This window comes from Gobius niger (assembly GCF_951799975.1).
Source record: "Gobius niger genome assembly, chromosome: 15".
Classification (NCBI taxonomy): Eukaryota; Metazoa; Chordata; class Actinopteri; order Gobiiformes; family Gobiidae; genus Gobius; species Gobius niger.
In genome coordinates this window covers 8,141,496-8,164,596 of record NC_136866.1, presented here as the reverse complement: position 1 = coordinate 8,164,596, position 23,101 = coordinate 8,141,496, and the positions used below count along the sequence as shown (strand labels likewise).

The window sequence follows — 23,101 nt, the reverse complement described above, 5'->3', positions numbered from 1 at the left end:
GCAGGCTTTCTGAAGGCGATAATTGAAATGTCATCACTCTGTAGGATCTCCATGGAGATAAATTACTATAAAAAAAGTTTTAAAACAGCTGAGGCGACTGCTGTTGATATAAAGTAACCATCTATTTTACCTAGTGGACAAAAATACAATATGTTTTTTGACATGTTTACATTATTATTGTTCAAGTTTAAACCTTAACTGAGAGAATATGTTGTTGACAGTTGTTGAGGCTGAGATTGATCCTTTTTTTCCTCATGTGTAATACAGTATGTGTAATAGAAAGTTCGGCCTATAGCCTTTCAGAACCACCTTATGAATATTTGACCTCAGTATTACCATACTCAAAACAAAAACAAAAACACCTAACTTTAATGCACCACTAAAGCCGATGACCTTGAGTGCCACCTTATCATAAAACCTCATTACACAAAGCAAAAGCTATGTGTGACACTGACAATAGTTCTGTGAGTAACTTTAGGGTTCCTGCCCCCCAGTCGAGAAACACTGGTCTCAATGACTTTTGTGCCCATTGCCCATCCACAGAGGCCACTCGTTTACCTTTGGGCGACATTACTAATGGGCAATATAGAGGGGACGCTGATGATGTCACTGCATGACAACAGCATGGTAACAGAATACAAATGAGTGTCAATTGCAAGTGAGTGTTAGCTTATGGAAATTGTGTTATTATTTGTACTGAGGGTCCTGTTTTGAATAGAAATTAGCACGTATCCTCCATTGCCTGTATTCACTTGATGCTCCGTAAGTTTGAAGGAATTTCACAGACCCAAGCCGGATTTTGATTTTCAGAAACTATTGCACTTCAAAAAGGGGCGAGACAGAAAAACAACAACCTAAGAAAGGGTTAATACGTTGAGCCCATTGAGCCCGCAGCAGTAAACAAAAAGAGCCATAGAGCGAGTGGCCGCAGAAGTCGAGGCGTGACCCTCTGATAGGCACCGGTCTATCATGAGGGCGTCTCCTAAAGCGACTGGAGCGGAGAACAGTGAGGCCTTTGTCGGGGGGGGGGTTTGTGCGTCTGAGTTGTGTGTCTGTGTTTAAACGCGCATTTGTGTGTGCGTGTGAAAAAGTGCTGAGACAAGCAAAACCTCTGACTGCACAGCCCCGCTCCCCCCCTGCCCCTGCTTTTCTCTCCATAGACACACACACACACACTCACAAATGCTTTATTTACCAGAGCTCCCCAGGGACTGAACTTCTCTTCAGCTGGTGGGAGAGTTGGACATCTTTTGTGGTTCAAAGCCCCCACTCCCAACATGCACTTTGGGATACAATCATATAACATGCATTTAAATAACTAGGGCTTGACATTAACGTTTTACTCACTGGCCGAATGTTATCAGCCACTAAGAGGTTTTACTAACCACAATATGATGACTTAATAGTTTCATTAGCCTCATGGAAGGAAAAGGAAAAAAAAACAAAACACTTTACAGCTTTCAAGATGCTGACTTAGACAAGTGACGCTTCTTTGATTGCAACAAGCCTTCTAAAAATAACTTTGTCTATAATAGGTGTACCATACTTGTACATTTGTAATAAAGTACTGTGCATGTACAGTGTTATTACAGCCAAGCAAAACAGCAAACAGAACTGGTGGGAATAGAAATCTTCCATCATGGCTTCCAGTATTTGTTATTGTCAAGTCCTATAAACTAATCCCATTCAGACCTGGCTCAGATCTTTGGTTTACACAGAGAGATATTCTTGTGGCGTGAAAGTTTGAGAGCCACTGCTGTAAACAAAACCCAGGGCAAAGTTATATTTTGTCAAACTATGGTTTCTCTGTCCCCTAATACAATAACTGGCTGTTCCCCCCCCCTTTTTTCCCCTTATTTCCTTTTATTTTCCTTTCACAGTTCTGCAAAGAGGGCAAAAAAAGCTGACACGCATTTCAGAGGATGTTGTTTATTCCCAACAATATGAAAGGCATGTTTGATCATGGCTTTATCCACAGCTTGTCAGAGACTTTTGAAAAACCAAGGCTATTTTAATGAGCTATTTGCCTCGCCACTTTTGTTTTATGCAAATTTAAAGCAGACAGCGGCCCTAATATACATGCATCTGATGTGTTTGAATGCAAATGGCAATCTGAATATTGTTAAAGATAAGTACCCTTTAGGTGACATTGTGAAGTAATAATCCTCCTGACTTTATTTCTCCCTGCAACAACTTCCCAAAAAAAAAAACCTACGACCCAAAAAAATCCCTTAAAACCTTCCTTTTATCTTTTTCTTTCTGGAGGCAATGTTTGGCTCCCAGAAGACGGCAGTTTCAAAAAAGTGCAGTGACAAAGAGCTGAATCATAACTTCATTTTTTGTTTTGCGCCTTTCCCATCACGATGAACATGTAAAAAGTAGCACCAAGCTCCCCTTCCCTCCCAGGCTTATGAAACACATCCATTGTTCATCGTAAATGCAGAGTTTAGGGACTTTCACACAAAGATAAATCCCTACTTTATTCATTTAAAAGCAATTTGTCGTCTGTGGAGAGCGGCGCTGTGAAGCTTCTCCAGTGTAAAACATGAAATAAGATTATTTCATTTTTACAACTTGGTATGATTTCTGTGACTGTTAGGCAGCTGTTGCCTTGATTGCCTTATAATAAAACAACTGGGGCATAACTTATTTAAATTATGAAAAAGCTAGTACATTGCAAGGTCACCCAGTTCAACATTTATGCATTTTAAGACCTAATATATGATATTACGATACGATGTGGGTTTTTCTAAGGCAGATGCCGCCATACTCGGCCGATATTTTTGACCGATATTAATGGCCGATTTCTGAATGTCTGGTGTATAATTCTGTAAAAATATAAATACTTACTCTAGCACTACTCTAGCATTCGCCGATTTTACTCTATTACTTTAGGTGATTACATTATAGTTTCTGTCCCATCTTTGATTAGTCGCCGTTGGCATTAGCATCTTGCCGTTAGCATCTTGTTGCTAGCCGTGGCATTTTATTAGTCGATCCAAAATAAAATTGTGAAGGTTAAAACTAACTCAGCGATTAAATTCTCCAGGTTCTCTGCTTCAAAATGACATGCAACATGTCCATATTGACGGAGCTAAGTGAACCTTAGTGAACCGTAGCCTATTTAACAAACTTGTAGTTAAGGTAGTACTAAGTGACTTGTTTACCTTTCCGTAGTGGGGAGGATTGGGGGGGTCTTTCAACTTCGCTGCCTATGGGTCAGAGGCCTCAATACACACCAATGGAATCACGATGAAGAAGCTAACAGGCTAACGAGCAAAGCTAACTGCGGGTATTTACAGCCAAGTTTGAGTGATTTTTTTTTAATCTCCATTGTGTAATTGGATGTACAATATCCCTCTCTCCCTTTGTCTTTTCTGTCAGCATAGTATTTACTCTCACGTACAATTAAAAAACTGCAACATGCTACGACACATACAGTGGCGCTTATGGCCTCTTGGGGCATGAGTTACTTAGTTAGTACTGCTTTAACCAATTTTCATTGCGATGTTTCTCTGTTCTCCTGAGGCCCCGTTTTAAAGCCAAGACTTTGCACCTTACAATGCAAAAAACAGGAAGTCTCTATCACTTTCGGTCCTGGAGAGATCAGGTTTTTCAGTGCTAGATCGCCCGATATTGTAAAATCCCCAAATATCGCCCCAATATATCAGCCAGACGATGTATTCGCTGACCTCTAGTTTAGTGCATTTAGTCTGTTGACTGTAATAAATGTTGCTTGCATGGTGTGTATAGTGTAGAAAAGGTAATAAAGAGGCGGAATCCATCAAATTCAATCATCAATAAATTTTAATGAAAATAAAAAAAACAGCAAATGTATGTACCCATTTAACAACAACAGAAATGAAGAGAAAATGTAAGATTTCGAGAGCTCTTATGTACAGCGTATTGCACTAGAAAAGAACAAACATCCCGCGTTCCTGGTGTGTCCTTCTTTAGTCCCTCCCGGTTCCCGGCGCGGTCCCCCGAGTGTGAAAACAGAACCGTCCCGGAGACTCCACAGCCACTGCTTCAAACAAACACTTACTGCTACATGTGACTGGGTCCTCGCTTCATGGATGTGAAATCTGCGAGACCGTTCTGCACAAAACGAGACCGGCGCCAAGACACAACTACTCCCACAGATAATGGTTTGAAAAAAGTTTCCACTGTCCAGTATGAGATTGTGTGGTTTTCACTCCATAGAAATTACATTCAAACCCTTAAGATACAGATTTTTTAATCAGGAATGTCGGACATGCATTTTCCTTATTCTTTTTTACATATATCCAAAGAAAACAGCCCTTGAACTGAGAGTGACACAGCAGACATGGCGATATCTAAATATGAAAAGATGCCACAACATTTGCGATATAAGCCATTATAGAAAAAAAAAAGCAAAAATTAAAAAACGTGTTTGTATTTCATTTCTTACAAAAAAAGTCATGGAAAAAAATTCTTCGCTTAAAAATTGTTATAAACTTGTGTCAAATTCATGTCAAATGTATAAAAAACACCAAACCACAAGCACTTGACAGTAAAAGATGCACTCCGGCTTGGATTATTGAAATAAAAAGATTTATAAAAAAAAAACATGTTCGAAAGACACTGAAGGTTGAACGTAGAACTTAAGTCAGCAGTAGTTGGTACAATCCGGCTCAGATAAGAACTCCTATAGCTGTTTGCCCCACTTTGTGTATATAAACGATACTGGGCACCCATTTGGAAACCCATAGCCCTTCTAGATTCTAAGTGATAAAGCAGACAGAGACCCAAGTTAGTTAGGCGGGGCCGGTCCAGCATATCATCGATCTTTAAATAAAAAAGCTCAGACAATCTAGAGGGGGGTAGTTCAGCACAGGAGTAGAAAGAGAGGGAGCTGAGTACAGTATACAAGTAAAAAGAACTCATTTGTTTTTACAGTGCACATTGATTGCAAACAGTCTGATATTAGGAAGCGGTTGATGCCAAAGGTCGAGCCCGTGCCTCCTCGTGAGTTCATCTGAGCGAGCAATACATTTCGCGCACGCTAGGACTATCTCACAAGTGTAAAAAAAAAAAAAAAAGGAAACAAAAAAAAAAGGCTTAGATGCCGAGTGGTGATGATACAAGGCACATTTTGTACATTTTTGATTGTCCGTTTGTTGTTGTTGTAGGTTATGCTTTTTTTTTGGCGTTATAAAAAAATAGCCAGTCGTGTGAGATCACGCGAGGCACATGGCTTTAGTTTTGACTCCGCCCTCCCGCGCACAGGCACCAATCACGCGACTGAATTGCGCATCATCAATGAGGAAGTAAAACGACTGTACACACCATGGATCTATACAGTAGCACTGAGCAAATATACACCAAATAAATAAGGAATAAATTAAACAAAACAAACAAAAAAAATATATCGAAGTTCGTAGTAAGAGAAAGGGTTGCAGGGAGTAGCTTGCACAGTGACGACACAGAGATGACTGTCTTGGAAGTGTGTCACAAAATTTGGCTCAGCGTTCAGTGTTTGCAGGAAAGAAAAAAACAACGTAGTAAGCGTTTTAGCTACTTAAGCTAGTAGTCAAAAATTAACCTCAACGGACTATTTGTGACACACATTAGCAACCATGGTGAACTACTCCCTGAAGAAAAACATAAAAAGGAAAACAAAACCTATCAGTGTCTTCATAAGAATCTACAGAAATGAGACTTATCGATGCAAAATCTGGGTGTCAAAACTTATATGTGTGTGTGGCAACTATTTTATACATATCCGCTTATCGAGTGAAATGTCGCGCTGGCAGTTTCTCTTCAAAAAAAGCACTTAAAGGTTGATTGAACCTCGGGAAATCTCACTCATTCGTGAAAGCACACGGGATGGGACTAGGGAGTGCTTCTGGGTGTTAAGGCGCACTTTCGAGAAACAAAATAAGAAAATGATAGACTTTATTTTTAATAGACTTTTGAATGCAATTGATTGTAGATGCTATTATTGCCAATTAATCTCTTTTGCAGGCGATTCACAATGCAGCGTGGTGTGAGGATTGTCCAACCAGCTGATGAGTGGAATCTTCGGATTCAGGGGAGGGCGGTATGGGAAATATTTGCATCTGAGCAAAGAGCTGTTTTGATCTCAGTAGAAGTAGGTTCAGTTTTATATCATCATGCCGCCCACCCCCAAATTTCTGATTGTTGTAAACGTCCCTGATCACAAAAAGACTAGTCCAAATCTACTTGTGCTTATTTGAATGCTTTGAACAGTTAGCACGCCAACCATTTATGCTTGAACCTATTGAACCAAAATGACTGTTATTGGGATGACACTGGTATTCAAGTTATACGTCATGACAGTATGTTCTCTACACAGGGGTCCAGATGCAACACAGTGGTCTATGACACTTGTGAAAACCTGACTGTGAATTGAAAATCAGCCAGCGTGTGGGTACTGATATAGGGCCTGCTGTTACATTTCTGAGAATAAATTAGAAAAAATATGCCTCAAGTCCTCAAAGTTTTTGGAGTCTGTATCTTTGTTTGTTGCAGACAGTGTTCACACTTTCAAGACAAAACTTGGCTTGTCTTCTTTTTTTTTTGTGCTGATTGCTGTCCTTGACGCGAAAGAGTCTGCGGCGGGAGAGAGAATAAGGCATTCTCTGGACTTGACGGAGGTCCTTCAAGACTTGAATTAGCAAATAAAACTGTACAAAATAGGTAATCTTACAAATATTCTTGAAAATATCTCTTCAAAACGCAATGGCTTCTCCTCGGAGAGGCGAAAAAGACAAAATAACAGGACCAAAAAATTCAGTAAAAAAAAACAAACAAAAAAAGAGAAGAAAAAAATCCTCACAGTCTCCGTCCAGCGGCGACCAGTGTGTGTTCTTCATCTCATCTTCATATCCAGTTAGAAAATGAAACAAAAATAACCCGTGCTTCATCTTTTACAGTGCCATCTCTGTGTGAAAAGTCCCTTGTTTCCACAGTGTCCGTCTGTCTGTTTGTCTGTCCGTCAGTTACTGAGTGGGCGTGACAAGGAGGCAGGCAGTTCATCTCTGCTGCCCCCGGAGGCGAGGGAAGAGCGGCTCTCTGGGAAACAGGAAGCTGAACAGGGCCACGGTGAGGCGGATCCAGGCGGGAAGATTCTGTTGCTGGTGCTGCATAAACTGGGGAGGAGGAAGAAGAGGGGAAATCACGGTTAAAACCAGAAAAAATATCTATATAAAGACATAACAGGAAACCGTGTCAATGAATATGAATAGTTTATGTCAGTCCTGTTGAAGTCCATGTTTGCTTCAGTGGTATATATTAGTATAGGTCATCACTTTTTGACCTAAGCTGTGGTAAATACAGCAGAATCCAGTGTCAAATCTCTATGAAATTAACAGGGCACACCTACAATGAGATTTCAAAAACTTTCTCTGTAGCAAACATTTCCATAAATATATAATTCTTTGCTACAAACATGATGTAAGCCTGAAAATGACCTGATGTAATGAAGTCCATAGCATAGTATCAGGGGCCCAAGGGTGCTGCCATTCACCCGATAACTATCGCGAACTCTCTGGGATTAGACAGGCCGCCCCATTAGCTGTTGAACCGTCGACTCCCCAAACGGCTTCAAAGTGCACGGCTTTCTGACAGCACGACGCCTATTTCATCACTTTGTTACTTCGACATCAGCGCAATAATTACCAAAACAAAGCAAAGGAAACTACAACAGCTGCCTCCTACCGCGGCGCTTCCTTTAGGCGTGCGTTTTCACTTTCGATCCCCTCCGACTGATGAAGGGGATTCTTGTAGCAAGACTCCAAATCCGCCCTGAACCGCGCCGCTACACCTCCCCTCTGCCTTCCCTTCTCATCCCGCCGGCTTTACTGAACCCCCGCGCGCTGGTGTTGCAGCCCGTTGCATAAGCGTTCTTCTTAAAATCTTTGTAGCGCTCAGGATCACGAGTTGTACCAGGCTGAAATCACAGTATGCCCCCGGCTATTTGATGCAGGAGTAGAAGTCTGAGCTGCATTGAAGACGCACCGCTAAATGTTACTCTAATTGTCCTTAATTGACTTAATTCTACAGTGGTGTTCTTGTTAAAACAGTGGCTGGGTTTGTTCCACTCGTCGCTGTGCTCTATTTAGCGTGGGCTGAGCGTAGAGTGCATTTTGTACGGCTCTTTTCAATGTTCATGCAGCTGAGGGAGCTGAGGATTCGAGCTGCTTTTCTGCACATTAAGATGTGTTAATGCATAAAATAGGATTTGATTTGAGTAGAAGAGGAACTGACTAAATATGTGCACTGAAAGTTATAAAGTAGTTATCCAAAATGCTAAAAAGTACATTTCTTAAATATGTAAGACAGAACTTCAATGTCCAAATCTATGGCTCTATTTAGCAGTGCATATGAAAAAAACTTGCCCTCTTTGCTATTAGTTTAACATTATAGTGATTATTTATGTTTCACTGATTTTATTTGACCTTTTAGTGTAATTTTATGTACTTAAACACATCAGTCACTGTCTCTGAACTGTCTTTAATGGGCTCTCAAGTGTTTTATGCTGCCAAATGCTATTTCCGCCAAGCCCAGCTTTGTCTGATCATGTAAGGAGGAAATATCATTAAAAAAACTACCATTTTACAACTATAACTACTTTACAATATCCCCCACTGAACAGATACTTCCTCTCAGTGAGTTATTTGTACTTTGCTAGACAGTGTGTAAATCCTGGGTTACTTTTAATAGAGAGAAAAGCTACCGAAACCTACTTTGCATCGACACAAGCCCAAACAACAAACTTCTGCTTAGCGAGACAGTCTAACAATAGCACCGATATCAGAGGGAAAGGCGATGATTGGATATCCACCACTGCCAAACGCAAGAGAGCGTCCTGCAGGAACAAACCGCCTCGATTCAGACGTCTAGACAAAAAAACAAAACAGCAAAAAAACAAAACTTGTCCTCTTATCTCTCTGTGACAAAGTGAAACGTGCACACTCGACACACACACAGAGTCGGCGGGACAACTGAGGTATTGTGGTTAGTTGTCATGTTACTGACTGCGTCTATAAGTGAGTGAGTCAGGCTCTATTTTTAGACAGGCATATAAACAGCCACCCGAGTCTACCCAGACACAGGCACGCGGCTCGTCACACCTGCTGCCGGGTCCTAAGGCACTTTTGTCATTGTTTTTCAGTATCATTAAGAGCAGAGTTGTCGTCTGAACCACACCTTGCTGCCCAAACAGACCCCCTCCCCCCCCCGCCCCCTGCCGCGCGGCACTCAAGATAAGAGTTTGCATTTGTTCTTATTTACAGAGTCACGTGGCCGCTAACTGCTTTTTTTCAGACTGGTACAATGAACTCTCTGACCTTTTTATCAGAAAGACTGTTAAGGTGACGTAGAGTGACGCGCGAGGGGCGGAGCCTGTCGTGTTTGTCTCATCCAAAGTCCAGGCAAATAACAAGGAACTTTTCACAACTTTTTTTTTGTCACATTCAGTAGGAGGAGACCATTTTTATCCAGTTCTAGAACATTTTCTTACCATACCTGTTTCTTACTTGCCACTAAGTTGATATGTTAAATGACCTGTTATGTTATGTTTCTGTCCCAAACAAAGTCCAGTCCAGGTAATAAAACAAGATATTCAACTCAAAATAACTGATAAAAGGGGCAGTAAATTCAATTGCAGATACATAACAAGGTACATGTTTGTATTCTTTTTTCAGACTATCACTTTTCAAATTGCCACTCCCCACCCACTGTATTTTCTTTCTAGTCCTCTGTTGTGTTGTTGGGAGTCCATGCTTACCACGTCCATGTGATCCTCGTGGAACTTGTCGCCGATCTCCCGGAGCTTGCGTCCGATCTGAGCCTCGGCGCTCACCGCGGGACGCTCCTCGTTCCTCTGCACCGAAACGTTCTCTTCCTCCTCTCTGCCCGCCTCCTCCTCCACCACCGGCCTCTCCCCCCGGTCCTCCATCGGCTCGAACTGAGCGGGGAAATGTGCGCGTAATCCAGCGTTGCCTGCACAGAAAAACATGTGGATCATTATTATTAGCCCTGATTTCTGATTCCTGAAATCACTGAATAAAGTATAGCAGAGTATGGAGTAATAAGACAAATGTTTTTTTCTACAAATAACCTGGCTCGGATGACTACTTTTTAGAACCTTTGTCACCAGGAAGAGAGAGAGCTTCCACAAAATGCATGTCTACTACATAAAATTACAAGTTAGACGCCAGAAGGACAGCAAAAGCCCAAACAAGAAAGTGGGAGAGTGTGCAGGTATGTGGTACTCAAACACCTTATTAAACCAACAGCCTCAATAAACCACTGTCGTTTTGAGGCATGTGTCATTGGGTTTACTTATTGCCTCTAGCATGCGCCTCTGCAGTCATGCCGTTCGGAGAGAAAACAATTTTTTGTGTTATCAAGAGAAGAATGTTGTTCTGTCCCATATCTGTAAGAAAATGTGAGCAGTCTCTCTGTGTGGAAGGAGCTGGCAGCCGGCCAAGAGCATGACACCCATTACAGCTGAGATTACTCTGAACGACAAGGTAATAACAGGCTGTGGTGTTGTTTATTGATGACTTTATATCACGAACAATATGCGCCTCTCTGCACTGGCACTGGGTCAGCAAACAAACATGCTTCTCTACATGGCCTCAATTTAATTAAGGTGACGATTTTGTAGACACATGCAAAAACACTATTAGATTAAACGTAACTGTTGTTAGTATGTGCCGTTGTGGTGCCTGGATTTTATATTGTTTTCTCTTAGTCCTTTTAGAAATTTTACTTTTTAAAGTGCAAATAGAAGCATTCCAAAAAAATTGCATTAAGGGTAATATGATTAGAAGTAATCACATTAGGGAAACTGCAAGTTAATGAACTTGGAAAGTCTAAACAGTAAATAAATTACTCCTAAAAATAGAAATATTTGAAGGTTCTCCCCAAGTTTATTACTTCATGACAGGGACTTTCCTGCCTAATAAATACATTTCAATGAAACTGCTAGAAGCTTGAGTCAGTTGAGCACTAATACCAGGCACTGGCTCATGTGTTACTCACCGTGGAAGGGGATGCGTGGTTGCCAGTGCAAACTGCAGGGCAGTGCGTTGATGCTGATGCTGTGGCTTTGTGGAGTGGGCACTGCGACGGTGACAGCAGCCAGAGCCTGTCCAGCTGCCATCGGTGAGGTTGGGTCTTCGTATTTGACGTCCCTGAAAGGCGTTCCCCAGAGCTGCGAGATGGGCCTGGACATGTCCCCCTCCTCATCCTCCATACAACGCCTCAGCGGTGAAGTCCCTGAAGGTGATAAGAAGAGAGAGGAAAGTTTAGTCAAGAGACAAAATCTTACCTGTTCATAAAGTATGACCTTGTCAACTTCAGAGTGAAGTAAGAGAGCGAGCGTAACTACCAAAGATGACGTTTTCTATCTAGCATTTACTGAAGTGTCTCACCGCTGACATTGAAAATAACTCATTAGTCACCATAATGCTCAGTAAGAGGCTTAAGAGTGCGTGAGGTAATACCCAAAACAAAAGCAGAGGTGGATTGTCTCGTGAGCACACAAATGTGTCACTCTAGATTTCACTGTTTACACACAACTATGACTCTATAGGAATCTGCGGCAGTTTGTACAGCAACATAAGCTCCCCAAAGAGACGTCCTGTTACACCAGTAGGTGTCTGAAGACGTGCCCAAGAGGCCTTTTCCCCCGACAGTTACCTTAAACTGAAGTAATCTGCCACACAGCAAACGACTGTGAGGATTTCAAGTCTCTCTTTGTGTTATTCTGAACCACATTTCACTGGAAGGCTGCCCGTCTCCGCCATCTGTGTGTGAAACCACCTCAGTGAAACCAAAGTTTGGCCAGACTGTCATGTGCCGTGTGCCACAGCTACCATCTCCGAGCGGATGATGAGATAACAACTTTCATCCAATTCTCCATTGCTCCAGCTGAACGCAAACACTTGTACTTTCTTCTTCATTGGCCGCGTGCCACCGCCTGATCTACTGTTGTTGAGGGTTTTTGTTTTTGCCTCTTGTTGTGTAAGTGGAGACAAGTGGGCAGGGCTGACGGGCAAATGCAAAATGCTGTAACTGGATACACTGATATTGTGTTTACCAAGTCAGCGGCTCCTGTTGGATATGTCACTGTGAGTTAAACGTTTGAGCGGTGTCAGATCAAACTGAGTCACGCCAAGTGCCGTGCAGGTGTGCCCGGGCACTCACTTAAGACACCGGAGAAGGATTTACGTCAACAAACAAGTCTGACCAAGAAGTGCTAAGCCTACGTATATTTGATAAATGACTGTGTTAGTCACTTTCCCTAACCATCAGAACACATACTGTATGATACATTTCTCAAGTCACAACAATGTTTTATTGCCAGATCATGCACCTGCAAATTATGGAGCCTGGCTTTCATTCCACTACTGTCAGAAGCAATGCAAGCCCCTTCTTGAATTCCCCCTGGCAGCCAACTCTAAACTGGCAGCAGGATGACAACAGTGTTAGACACACTAGGCAGTGAGACACATGCACACAGAAACACACCGCCCGGGGCATCTCTGGGGCCTGGCAGTGAGCACAGAGCTGCTGGTCAGAGAATCAAAGCAACTGCAAAAAGTGGCTCCCTCTGCTGCCCCCCGCGCGCACTTGGCTCAACTTCTGCCCCACTCCGGTGCGCTGGAGGGGTGCAAACAAGGTGAGCGGAGCCGCAGTTTCACCTCACGCTTCATTAAAAACAGCTAATAGAGTCGATCCTGCTGATGACAAGCAGCCTATGGTACCAAAACAATATGAGCATTCAGTTTCTTCAGTTTGCTAATAGAGACAAGCAAGCCAAAGGGGCAGGTGCCAGTTTATTGAGCACAAGATAATGCCATAAGAGACAATCACACGTAATTAAAAATGTGTTTGAATGAAATAATAATAATAATAATGAAAAAGCCACTTTGTTTTCCGGCAACAGGTTTGTTTATCCAAGCTTTTATGGGACCACCGATAGAGTACGCTCTCCCTACACCCGCACCAAACGCACTATACCCGATGCGCCGTCGCCCGCAGACTTCACAGTTCAGCAGAAGGTGGTTTTAACGCGTAACGCCACAAAATGACAATTCGGAATGGGTATTCATAAAACAAATATATGGTTGAGTTTGTATAATTTGCCCTTATAATATAGATAATTGTGTGAATAACCTTGTAATAACTATTTACGACCCATAATACGACGCCGATTTCTCTGCCTATAACTCAAAACAAACACGCTCTCTGTAAAGGATCGGTGCGCTCTCGTGTCACCGCGCCTCGGCTACGCGAATGTATGACCGTAAAAAGTTAGTTTACAACCAGAATGACTAACGTGAGGTTTGTTTTGACGTGCGTGTGGGTGGTGTTAAAAGTGTGGAAATGAGCGGTACACACCATAGCAGCTCAAACACCGGGACTGTCCGCTCGATTTTGGTCTTTTAAACCGGTCGGCCAGCGAGTCCTCGTTGAGTACAAGGTAAGAAAAGCACTCGTTCACAAGAAAAAGTGGGTAAAAATACTTCAGTGTGTGCCCTTTGCCATGTGCCAGCAGTCTGCGAGTCCGCTCATCCAGGAGTATCTGCCCGGGCATGCCCCAGCGCCAGCCGCCCGCTCAATTGTTGACAAACTCAGAAACAGCGGAGGAAAGGCGCTAAGAAGAAGCCGCTTCGGTCCGAGAAAGGCGCGCAAACAGTGGCCAAACTCACCGCCGGGTTTTCCTTCGTGATCGGTGGTATGTTGACAAATTGGCGATAACTTTGTTCCCTAATGATTGTGACGGCGCGGCTCGTATCCTCTTTGCATTACAGACTCGTGGTGGATGTTTGCTGACTGCAGCGGGCTTGTTTTTTTTCCTGCCACTGCGGCCCGCCCCGATGGACCCGGGGACCCGCCCCTTTGTTATAGAAAGGGAGCAGCAGCAGCAGCTACAACTGTTATGCAAATGTACCACAACCAATTCACTTTATTATCGATTTTAAAGTCCGCTAAACACATCGAAATGCATCTAGTGTTGACAGCCGGGCAAGATTAAATCAGTGAAGGCTGGTAGATGGGAGAGATAAGGGGCTGTGTGAAGTCCATGCGTCATCTTATGCATGAAACAGATGAGGTTTGCATGTGTTTGAAGGCTGTGTGCACACACCAATTTGCTGCGTATTAGACTTTAGTCCTGCTGTCGTATTCGCATAGGTTTGAGTATAAAAACATCTATAATATTGTAAAAAACAGTGAAATGCATCTACTCTGTTTTTTTGTTATCAGCTCAAAATCACCTCCATGTGATTCTGGCAAAACATAGATTAATATTGAAAATGGTCTCCCTGTAAGGATGTAGAATGGTCGATGATTTCACGGTATTGTGTTCAAGAAGTAAATATTGCAGCTGGCCCTTTAAGAGGACAGTGCTGTTGGGAGCCATGGGCTGGTGACAAGCGCTCGCCCAATCACGCGGTTTGTTTTGGTCCCGCCCTCCGCTTCGTGTATCTGGACACGTGGAGGGGGAAAAAAACACAGACCTAGATAAGACATGTGACTGCTGCTGCTGCTCTCTGTGCTTTGCTCAGCTGATTGGGAGCTGTTCTACCCGCCCTTATTACTGGGGTGTGTGTGAGCGATGGGGTGTTATCATCTACCGTGAATGAACACCCTTAAAATTAACTGCCTGCTTCTGCTTTTTAACTGATGTGTAAAAAATTTTTATGCATTTCTCTGTTATCAATTTCCGATGAGTAGTAAAACTAATGGCCTTGCATGGATTGTGACACTATTGGAGACTTTCAGCCCTACCCCCCGAGGGCACCTATTGTCGACTATGGTGCCCATTTGAGATCGATGTACAGTGACAGTATAATAAACAACAGGCTCTGCTGGTAACCCCTACAGCAGTGTGGGGGCATGGCTGCATGTATGGTTATGCTCTAAATAGAAGAAAAAAACAGCGAAATCAAGCTCGATCTGCTCTGGGGGTTACTGAGGGCAAAACATCCAGGCTTCTCATGCTCGACTGTGGTGTGAGTCAGAATATTCCCAGGAGAGGATTTCTCGATGAAAGGGATGTTGTAGCTCTGGACCAACAGTTTTAAGCCCATGCCCCACTTTGGTACTACAGGCGTTAATGTGCTTATATGCGATGTGATGCCGTCAGCTTTTCACGCGGTTCTGAATCTGCTGTGTGTTGGCAGGTTTTTGGATGGAAACAAACAACCTTCCGCTCTGCCTGGTTCAAGCTGCTACATGGAGGATCCCAGCCCCCAACTCTCATCCCACCAGCCCCCCCCCCCTGCTCCAGTCCTGCAGCGTAAGGACCCCACCCAAATTTTTACAGAGAAGCTGCAAAACATGAATGGCAGTACTATGACTTTCATGCAGGGACACACTTTAACTATATCGTACAATGAGCTTTACACTTGTGCCAATAACAATGGTATGGATTCAATACTGCTTTCTTGTGCTACTCATGAGGAAAATTGATATGCTCTAATTTATAGAAATTCACCTCTGACAACAAATTTACATATTGTTATTTTTAATCCAGTTGGCAGTTGCTTTTTACTTTTACTGTAGATTGCAAAGAACATTTTTGTATGGAAAAGCAGGGCTAATCACTCCACTGTACACAGCCCTGAACATGTCTTGCCGTGAGAGTTTTACATTATTGATCCATTGTATTGACAGGTTTTTGGAGCACTAAGATCACTGCCCTCAACATTATGAGCAGCCCTACAGAACTTGTACTTGGTCGAGAAAGTAGTCACGTGGGAATAATTACTGATAAACACTTCATTCTTAATTGCCTTTAATTGAGTAAAAGAATTAAAAACAAACAAAATGCAATCCCGGTGGAATTAGGAAGTGAAAACATCAGTTATTTTGATGTAATATTCATCCATTTTGGACCGCAGAGGTGGAGCTTTTAAAAATTAATTTGCCCGTACTGTGATGCTTCTGAAAAACAAAGAATGGAAGAAAAAAAAAAATCCAATGCCCTGTTTTGTGCATTTTTTCCCCTCTCTGCTGCCTCTATCAATAACTAATTAGTCTTCCCATTCCAAACAATAGCTCCAGGAGTTGTGAATTTCAATCAGTGCATTACCTCATTGCCAGTGGACTCTCGGGCATACAGTATGCTAGTTTTGTCAGTGATTTGGCGATGGTTTGTCGTCTTTTGAACACTTCACCACATTTGTTTTGCAAATCAGACTTTGGCTGTGTGTTTTCTTTTTTCTTTTTTGGTACCGTGAATATAACATGATGCGCCGTCAATGCCAAAGATTTGGAAGCAGAAAGCATCAGGCATTTTGCAATCTCAGTTTTTTAAGTCATTTGCTGTCATTTACTTTGAAATGCTTCGCTCCTACCGCTTTGAAGCTTCCTTTTGTGTTATTACTGAACTCAAGAACTTGTCATCTAAAACTTCCGATGCCTCTTTTGTGTCAAGTAAACTGGCAGACGATGTGTCCCGGACCATTTTTGTTTCAGCATTTTTTCCCCCGGTGAGACAGTCACATATTCTCCACACTGAGTTATTTCTGACTACGTGCTGCCAGGAGAGGTGAAAAGGCTGTAGACGTTGAAAAACGTTCAAAGTTTGCCGCATAATTATATGAATTTGCTTGGTGCCATTTCCTCTAATAGTCCCTGACACCCAGACGCTTTGTCTTTATTTTTCAATCGGTTCCACGACAAAACAGCTCTGCCTGAACTGCACCACAATTTTTTACGGTTAAGATCCGTTTCCCGCTTAATTATCTCCCTAAATCCCTGCTCCTGGAGACTTGTTTTTCACATAAATTGATTGTGAAATGACGTGACAGAAATGCCAAGTTTTCACACATTATTCAAACCCTCTGTCCGCCTGTACGCCTCCTCCCGCTGCCTTTTCTGTCAACACTTCCTGATTTTAACCATAGGTACAGTGGGGGCCCAGCCAATAAATGTGGGCTCTTCGGGTTCATCCAGAGGTAACACATTTGAAGCCCGGTAGCACCACAGGGAGAGGCTTGTGATTCAGGGCATTTTGACACCGCTTTAATGCCAAGCATTAAATATAGCCAAACATAGAAATAATAGGCGCGTCTTGGTGGATGGCATGGTACGTCTGTAGGATTGAAGTGCAATTGTTGCTTTGTGTCTTTCAGCCTGTCTTCACCAGTATCCAGCTGTGAGAGCATAATGTGAATGAACGTTGGCTGATTATTGAGCAGCGCCAGCAGCACAGGTTGTAAACAAACCATTTGTCAGGCGGACTGGCACGTCTGACACCTGTGCAACCTCCGAGATGATTTCCACTTCCAATTTGCAGGTGTGTTTTGTGCCACACACACGCCCACACAATAGGTATGTGTCACGAAATTGTTTTGGAACTGTAAACCTGACAAACTCTGCAAATTTATCAACAAGAACACACATCAGTCACAGGTATAGCACAGTATTAAAGTTTGCCTGAGAAAACTCAGAAGTCATGACAGAAAGTGCTTAGCTTGAAATGTTTCAGAGCTCTATAATTATGGATTCAGAATAGGGCAGCATGGTTTTCGAAAAAATATCTAACTGTGTTTACTGCAGTACGACAAGAATCACATGCATTTCAGAACATGTTTGTAGGTCTAATGGTTCGCTGGTTTTAGACATTAACCCCATGGAAACACAATGTTTAGTTGTTTGCAAAGGATATTGTACTAAGATGCAGTCTTTGTAATTTACTAATTGCAACCATTCAGTCTTCCTCTTGATAAGCACTATGTGGAGTGAATAAAATGTTGGCCCGTAACTGCGTTACAGACATTTGTAAAGCCTGTGTCACATTACGCCTTGACTAAGCTCTACCTGATGACCTAATGCTGGTTAGTCACTTCTACTTTACTTTGACCCATTGCTTCTTTTTACCCCAGGACTCCAGATACAAAACATTGTTTTGCAGACTTTTCAATTAGCAAATTCAGCCCAAGTTGTAGAAATATAATGGAAATTGTTGTATGGATGCATTACAGCTGCTTGTAACGCCTTTCAATACTTTCTTGTAAAATTGATCTACTGTCTCAAGTAACAACCCTAAGCAGTTAGTGTCAGATCGAATCAGTTTAGATGCCAATTGGCGACAAGAATCAGTCGGTAATTGGCATTGATTCGAGACACGACTTCTGTACTGACAGGAGGAATTAGTAAGATTAGACATTTGACATGCTTTCGACTCTATTGTAATCCCACTATTGAGTTAGTATTGAGTTTCCTGTGCACCACTGACACAACAGTCATTTTTTCTCAACGTCTAGAAGTGCAAGTGCAATCACAAGTCAATGAAGTTTATTGAGAAGGAATCCTGTCTCTTCTCCTTGGGCGCTTTCATGTACCGAATTCATAATTGGCTATTAGAAGTCAGTCAGGCACGTCATGCTGTGTTTTGAAGAGTGTGCTCAATGTCCACCCGCTCGCTGATCTCCAGTGTATTTCTTGTTTGACCATGTGCAGTGGAGTTGAAGTAATTGGATATTGGGGAGCATGGGATGTGACTAACTGCTTTCTTGTGTTGACACTAGGATTTCCCGGGGTCTGAAGAAGTTTGCAAGTTGGCGCCAAATATCCCTGAGTTTTGTTTTTTTCCGGAGAGCGGGGCGTACACCATTCACCTCAACTATCGCATAGTTAATCTTGGGTGGCAGGGGGTGGCCTGTTTTGCAGTCAGAAGTTTTTGCCGGTGGTTGGAGACATGGCTCAGCATTTGCACGCCGCTCTCCTTGCTATCTCGCCTTTACAGTTATTGAAGATGTAATGCCTTTTCAGACCCACTTCATTGGCCGATGAAGTGTTGGTAGGTAGGTGCTGTGCGGGAGATTAAAAAAAGAAAGCGTGGATAAATCATTGAAGGAACATGGATGGAAATAGAGTTAGAGTTGCTCTTGTTTCTACGGTAACTGTCGGCGGGGAGGTACCGGGCGATGAAAGTGGAGGAAAAACAAACCTCCCCGCTCCGATGGCAACAGCTCAGCAATTGGTTCTCGTTTCCTGTGAGGACAAGTGAGAGAGAGAAAAAAAAAAAAAACATAACAAGGTCCCCTCGTAGCCCAGGAGACACGGCTCTATGTTGCATCAGAAAGCAAGAGGCAGGGCAAAGCTAACCCTCGCCCACAAACATGCACATATACAATCACACGCTCCACTTCACCAGAGCCAGCATGGCCCCTCCTACCACTTGCAGCACACTCCCACTCTCCCGCCAAAACATCTCCAGCACGTGAAACCTGCCTAGAAACCAGGGGGGGCACTTCCGCTCGCCTCCCATTGGCCCGGCTCCCTAGCAACCGCGTATGTCTGCTCAGCCAGTCAGGCGCGCGGAGAGAGGCACACTGACCCAATGAAACAGATTATTCAGTAGCACGAGCAGCACAGTGACCTGGTAACAGTCAGGAGAAGAAGTCAGAGAGGTGCTGGAGGGAGAGGGAAGCGGCTAACGCGATTGGCTGACGGGTTTCGCTCAGCGCCTGGGTTGGTTTAGATGCTCTCTTCTTTGCAGTCATTCATATATTTCCCCTCCTGCCTCAGCATTAGCCACTCCGTTTGCCCGCTCTGCTATATACCGCAACTGCTTTGGCCGCCCTGCCCTCAAGGAAATCCAGCGCCCAAGGTCAAGACCGCGCTTTGCTCGAACGCCATTGGCTCAGACATGCCCGAGCCGAACCTATCCCAGTAACAACAAGTCTCCCCCGTCATGTTGGAGCAGGATTAGCTCTCGTAATCAACAACTTGTTAAACAACACAAGTGCTCTTCTTCCAGCCACTGCTGATCAGCTTGTTATTGTCATTCTGAGTAATAGACACGGCAAGCGCAAAAACGTAATTAGCCTTTGTGTTAATAATGCAGCATTTGACTGGGCTCTACTCGGGGCAAGCCGAAGAAACAAATTAGCAAATGGTTAAAGTTTGGGTTTTTGGGGGGAGGAAGATAAGGGGGAAGAATTTTTTAACTACTCAAACAGCCTGCTAGGATAGTGTGGGGAATTTGTGTCAACACCCTGCAGGATCAAGAGTTCACATTGAATAGTTAATGAGTTGGGGGAAAAGAGATGGACTCCAGTAATTTAGCAAGAATTTAGCATGCTGCGCATACTGTCTAATTTAACATAACCAAGGGCAAAAGCTCACCCAGGCAGGAAAATTATACTGCTATGATTAGAAAAAACAACATTACCATCCAGTGAAGGAATAGCTCGTAGCCCCGGAACAAATGAGTTTACCAGATAACTGAACGGGCTGTTTTGGCATGGAACAAACAATGCCACACTGCAGGAAAGTTGGTTTTGTCAACATATATTTTGGGTTGAGCTCAACAATTATATTCACAGACTATTTGCAACAAATGCTGGTACAACTTCCTGGCCTGTGCTCAACAAGTGACAGTAAAATTAAACCAAATGTTTTTTATGTTGCGTCATGGTGATCTGTTTATGTACGTGACTTACAAGCTCTTTACACAAATGATGTGAGGAAATGGAAATGCTATTTAAATACAGGTTTCAGTAGACCTGAAACCGAAAGCACGTGGCTATTTTACATAGACAAACAACTGCAGTTCCATCGGATAATTGCATCGCGTCTAATAGATCAATTACTAAGGGAAGAGCAAAAATAGACATCAAATACACTTTTTTCAGTGACATCGCATGAAAGGGAAAAACTATGTCTTAATTTATGCATAACAGTTTCAGACACCTGCCAAGTCAAGAAAAAATTAATATTGAATAAATTACAATTTTCTGCCACTTCATTCATAGCAGAGGAGTGTGAAAGATTCAACCTACAGCTAATGCTTGCAATATTATGTTACTTATGTGTACTAGTCAAGTAATGTGTATTCAATGAACCAACTCTGTGGGAAGGATGTTTATTAATGGCAAAAAGGGCCTGTTTTCAAGTCCGAAAACTCAGGGGCTTAATGTGATTAAATAGTGCATTATTAGACAGTGCCTCCAGTGACCTCACCCTCCCAAAAATGTCACCCAATAACGGGTTGCCACATGGCTTACATTATTAAACATGTGTACAAGGCCACATAGGTCCCCCAGAGCCTCGGTACAGACAGAATGTATGTATGAGTCAAACACGTCTGACCCAAGATGTTTTTCCTATTTCAGATGATGTCAAAGGTTTTTTCCAGGAAGTTCCCCCTTTGCCCTCCAATGACTTCACCTCACTGTGCATGTGGTCTCATTAGCATGCACCGTGTCTGCCGTTCCACATGTAAGACTTTGTTCCCAAATGAAACAATATTAGGAATTCCCGGGCTGTTCTGTAGCCTGAGGAATAGTGACTTCGAGATCGGATTGCATTTAGCGGATATCTTAGAGGGATTTCTCACTGGGTATGCAGTATTTGAAGTGGGTAAAAGTTAAACATACGTTGAATGCCAAGTGGGATATCATCAGTAATGGTCTCCGTCTATGGAACAAGGCGGGTTTAATGTTGTGTGCACTTTAAAGTGGTGTTGTCAGCATTCCTCTAGCAATGCTGGACTCTATTAGTTCCTAAGGAGACTCTTACCTATTACTAAAGGTCATCCAGGCGTATAGCTTCCCTTTTGTGCCCCTGGCCCCTTTTATGTCCAATGGCATGACATCAAGGCAAACAATATTAGGGGTCTTACCAAGAGGCCCATAGTGACTCACTGAATTTTAAAGTTGTATTTTAGGACATTGTAAATCCCCCTTCTTTTCATAGAGCCTTCAGTTAAGCCAATATGTGTCATGATTTTATAAAAGATTTCGGCATTACGTCATTCTTCCTGGCTTGTGTTTTGGGAGATGGAAGGGGGAAAGCGGCGCTGTGTATCTCATCCGTGAAATGACCTATTCAAGTTTTTTTTGTCTGTCCTGTTGCGGATCACCTCTGCTGTCTCTGTGCAGCTAATTAGATACACCGCGAAAGGTTTTTATAGGAGACCAAATGTGGAACCGATCCAGGAAATGAAATATAAATCCATTGTGTTGAATTGTAACAGGGAAAGGACTGGCGCAGAGACAGATGAAAGGTGTGGAACAGGTCCCCGATTCTTCAACATGAGCGTCGAGTTAGTTTTGCTTCCGCAGGATGTAGTATTATTATGTAAATGTATGCTTAAGCAGGAAATGCCAAGAAAGGGATTAGCATTTGCAATTTCATTCACAGTGAAAAAAAAAAGAAAAAAGAAGCATCCATGAAATCTTCCAGATGCTACTAAGCTCAAAATTGTATCAACAGACCAACTGTACAGATGTTATTGTGGACAAATTAGAAACCCGTGAAATTGTGATTTTAGATTGTCCAAATGGTCCAAACTTTATACTGTAGGTTTGTTTGCAACTTTTGGACCAAGGCAGGATCTTACACTCAATACTACACAATGGAAACTGCTTCTATACTATTACCGCTCTATCCTAAATGAACAACAATTATAATCATTTGTGGATGATATAGTGTCTTCTTCTAATAACCCGTTCTTCTTCTACTGTCATTGTACTGTATCAGTGCTTGAGATATCAGATCATACTAGCTGTAGAACTGCAATGTCTTCTAGTCTATCCCTTACTCTTCAAAATATTATACACATTACACATATATATATACAGTTGTGCTAAAAAATGTACATACGCTGGCAGAATTTTTAAATATTTTTCAAAGAATGTGAAAGATAACACACTTTTTTGTGTGTGTGAAGCCATGTATGGTGAAACAGCTGAGCGTTTAAATCATAATGAAAAAAGAAAGTACCAAAATGACCCTGATCAAAAATGTACATACCCAAGTTTTTAATACTGTGTATTGCCCCCTTTAGCATCTATCACTGTTTGGAGTCTTTTGTGATATGGTGCACTTTTCTTCATAGGCCATCATTGGCCTTTTTGACAACAAAAAGTGCACCATACCTACAGTGAAATATGGAGGTGGTTCGCTGATGCCACTGGCTCCAGCAGAATAATAATCTCAGTCTCCTGACCTCAATATCATTGAACCACTGTGGGGAGAGCTGAAACATGCAGTTCATGCAAGACAGCCCAGGAACTTACAGGAACTGGAGGCTTTTTGTCAAGAACAATGGGCTGCTTTACCATCAGAAAAAATAAAG

At 42.6% G+C, this 23,101-nt stretch overlaps 1 protein-coding gene across 2 annotated transcripts; it reads right to left on the bottom strand.

The window, feature by feature from the left end:
- Positions 1–3,833: 3,833 nt before the first annotated feature.
- Positions 3,834–13,853, bottom strand: bmf2 (BCL2 modifying factor 2). 2 transcript variants are annotated; one of them, XM_079571919.1, is made up of 4 exons: positions 13,402–13,853; positions 11,038–11,274; positions 9,776–9,990; positions 3,834–7,136 (listed from the first exon to the last, which is right to left on the bottom strand). In XM_079571919.1, the coding sequence occupies exons 1-4, from the start codon at positions 13,595–13,597 to the stop codon at positions 7,020–7,022; spliced, it is 765 nt and encodes a 254-aa protein (XP_079428045.1). In that variant the 5' UTR covers positions 13,598–13,853; the 3' UTR covers positions 3,834–7,019. The 2 variants fall into 2 exon arrangements, with proteins under 2 accessions (XP_079428045.1, XP_079428046.1); XM_079571920.1 differs by having other exon boundaries at positions 13,713–13,851.
- Positions 13,854–23,101: the final 9,248 nt, after the last annotated feature.

Coding starts and splice junctions, on each gene's coding strand:
- bmf2 (XM_079571919.1), bottom strand. CDS start 13,597: ATGCCCGGGCAGATACTCCTGGATGAGCGGACTCGCAGACTGCTGGCA. Junction 11,275..13,401: donor CCGGTGTTTGAGCTGCTATG/GTGTGTACCGCT, acceptor TATCACCTTCAG/GGACTTCACCGCTGAGGCGT. Junction 7,137..9,775: donor ACGAGGATCACATGGACGTG/GTAAGCATGGAC, acceptor CCTCCTCCCCAG/TTTATGCAGCACCAGCAACA.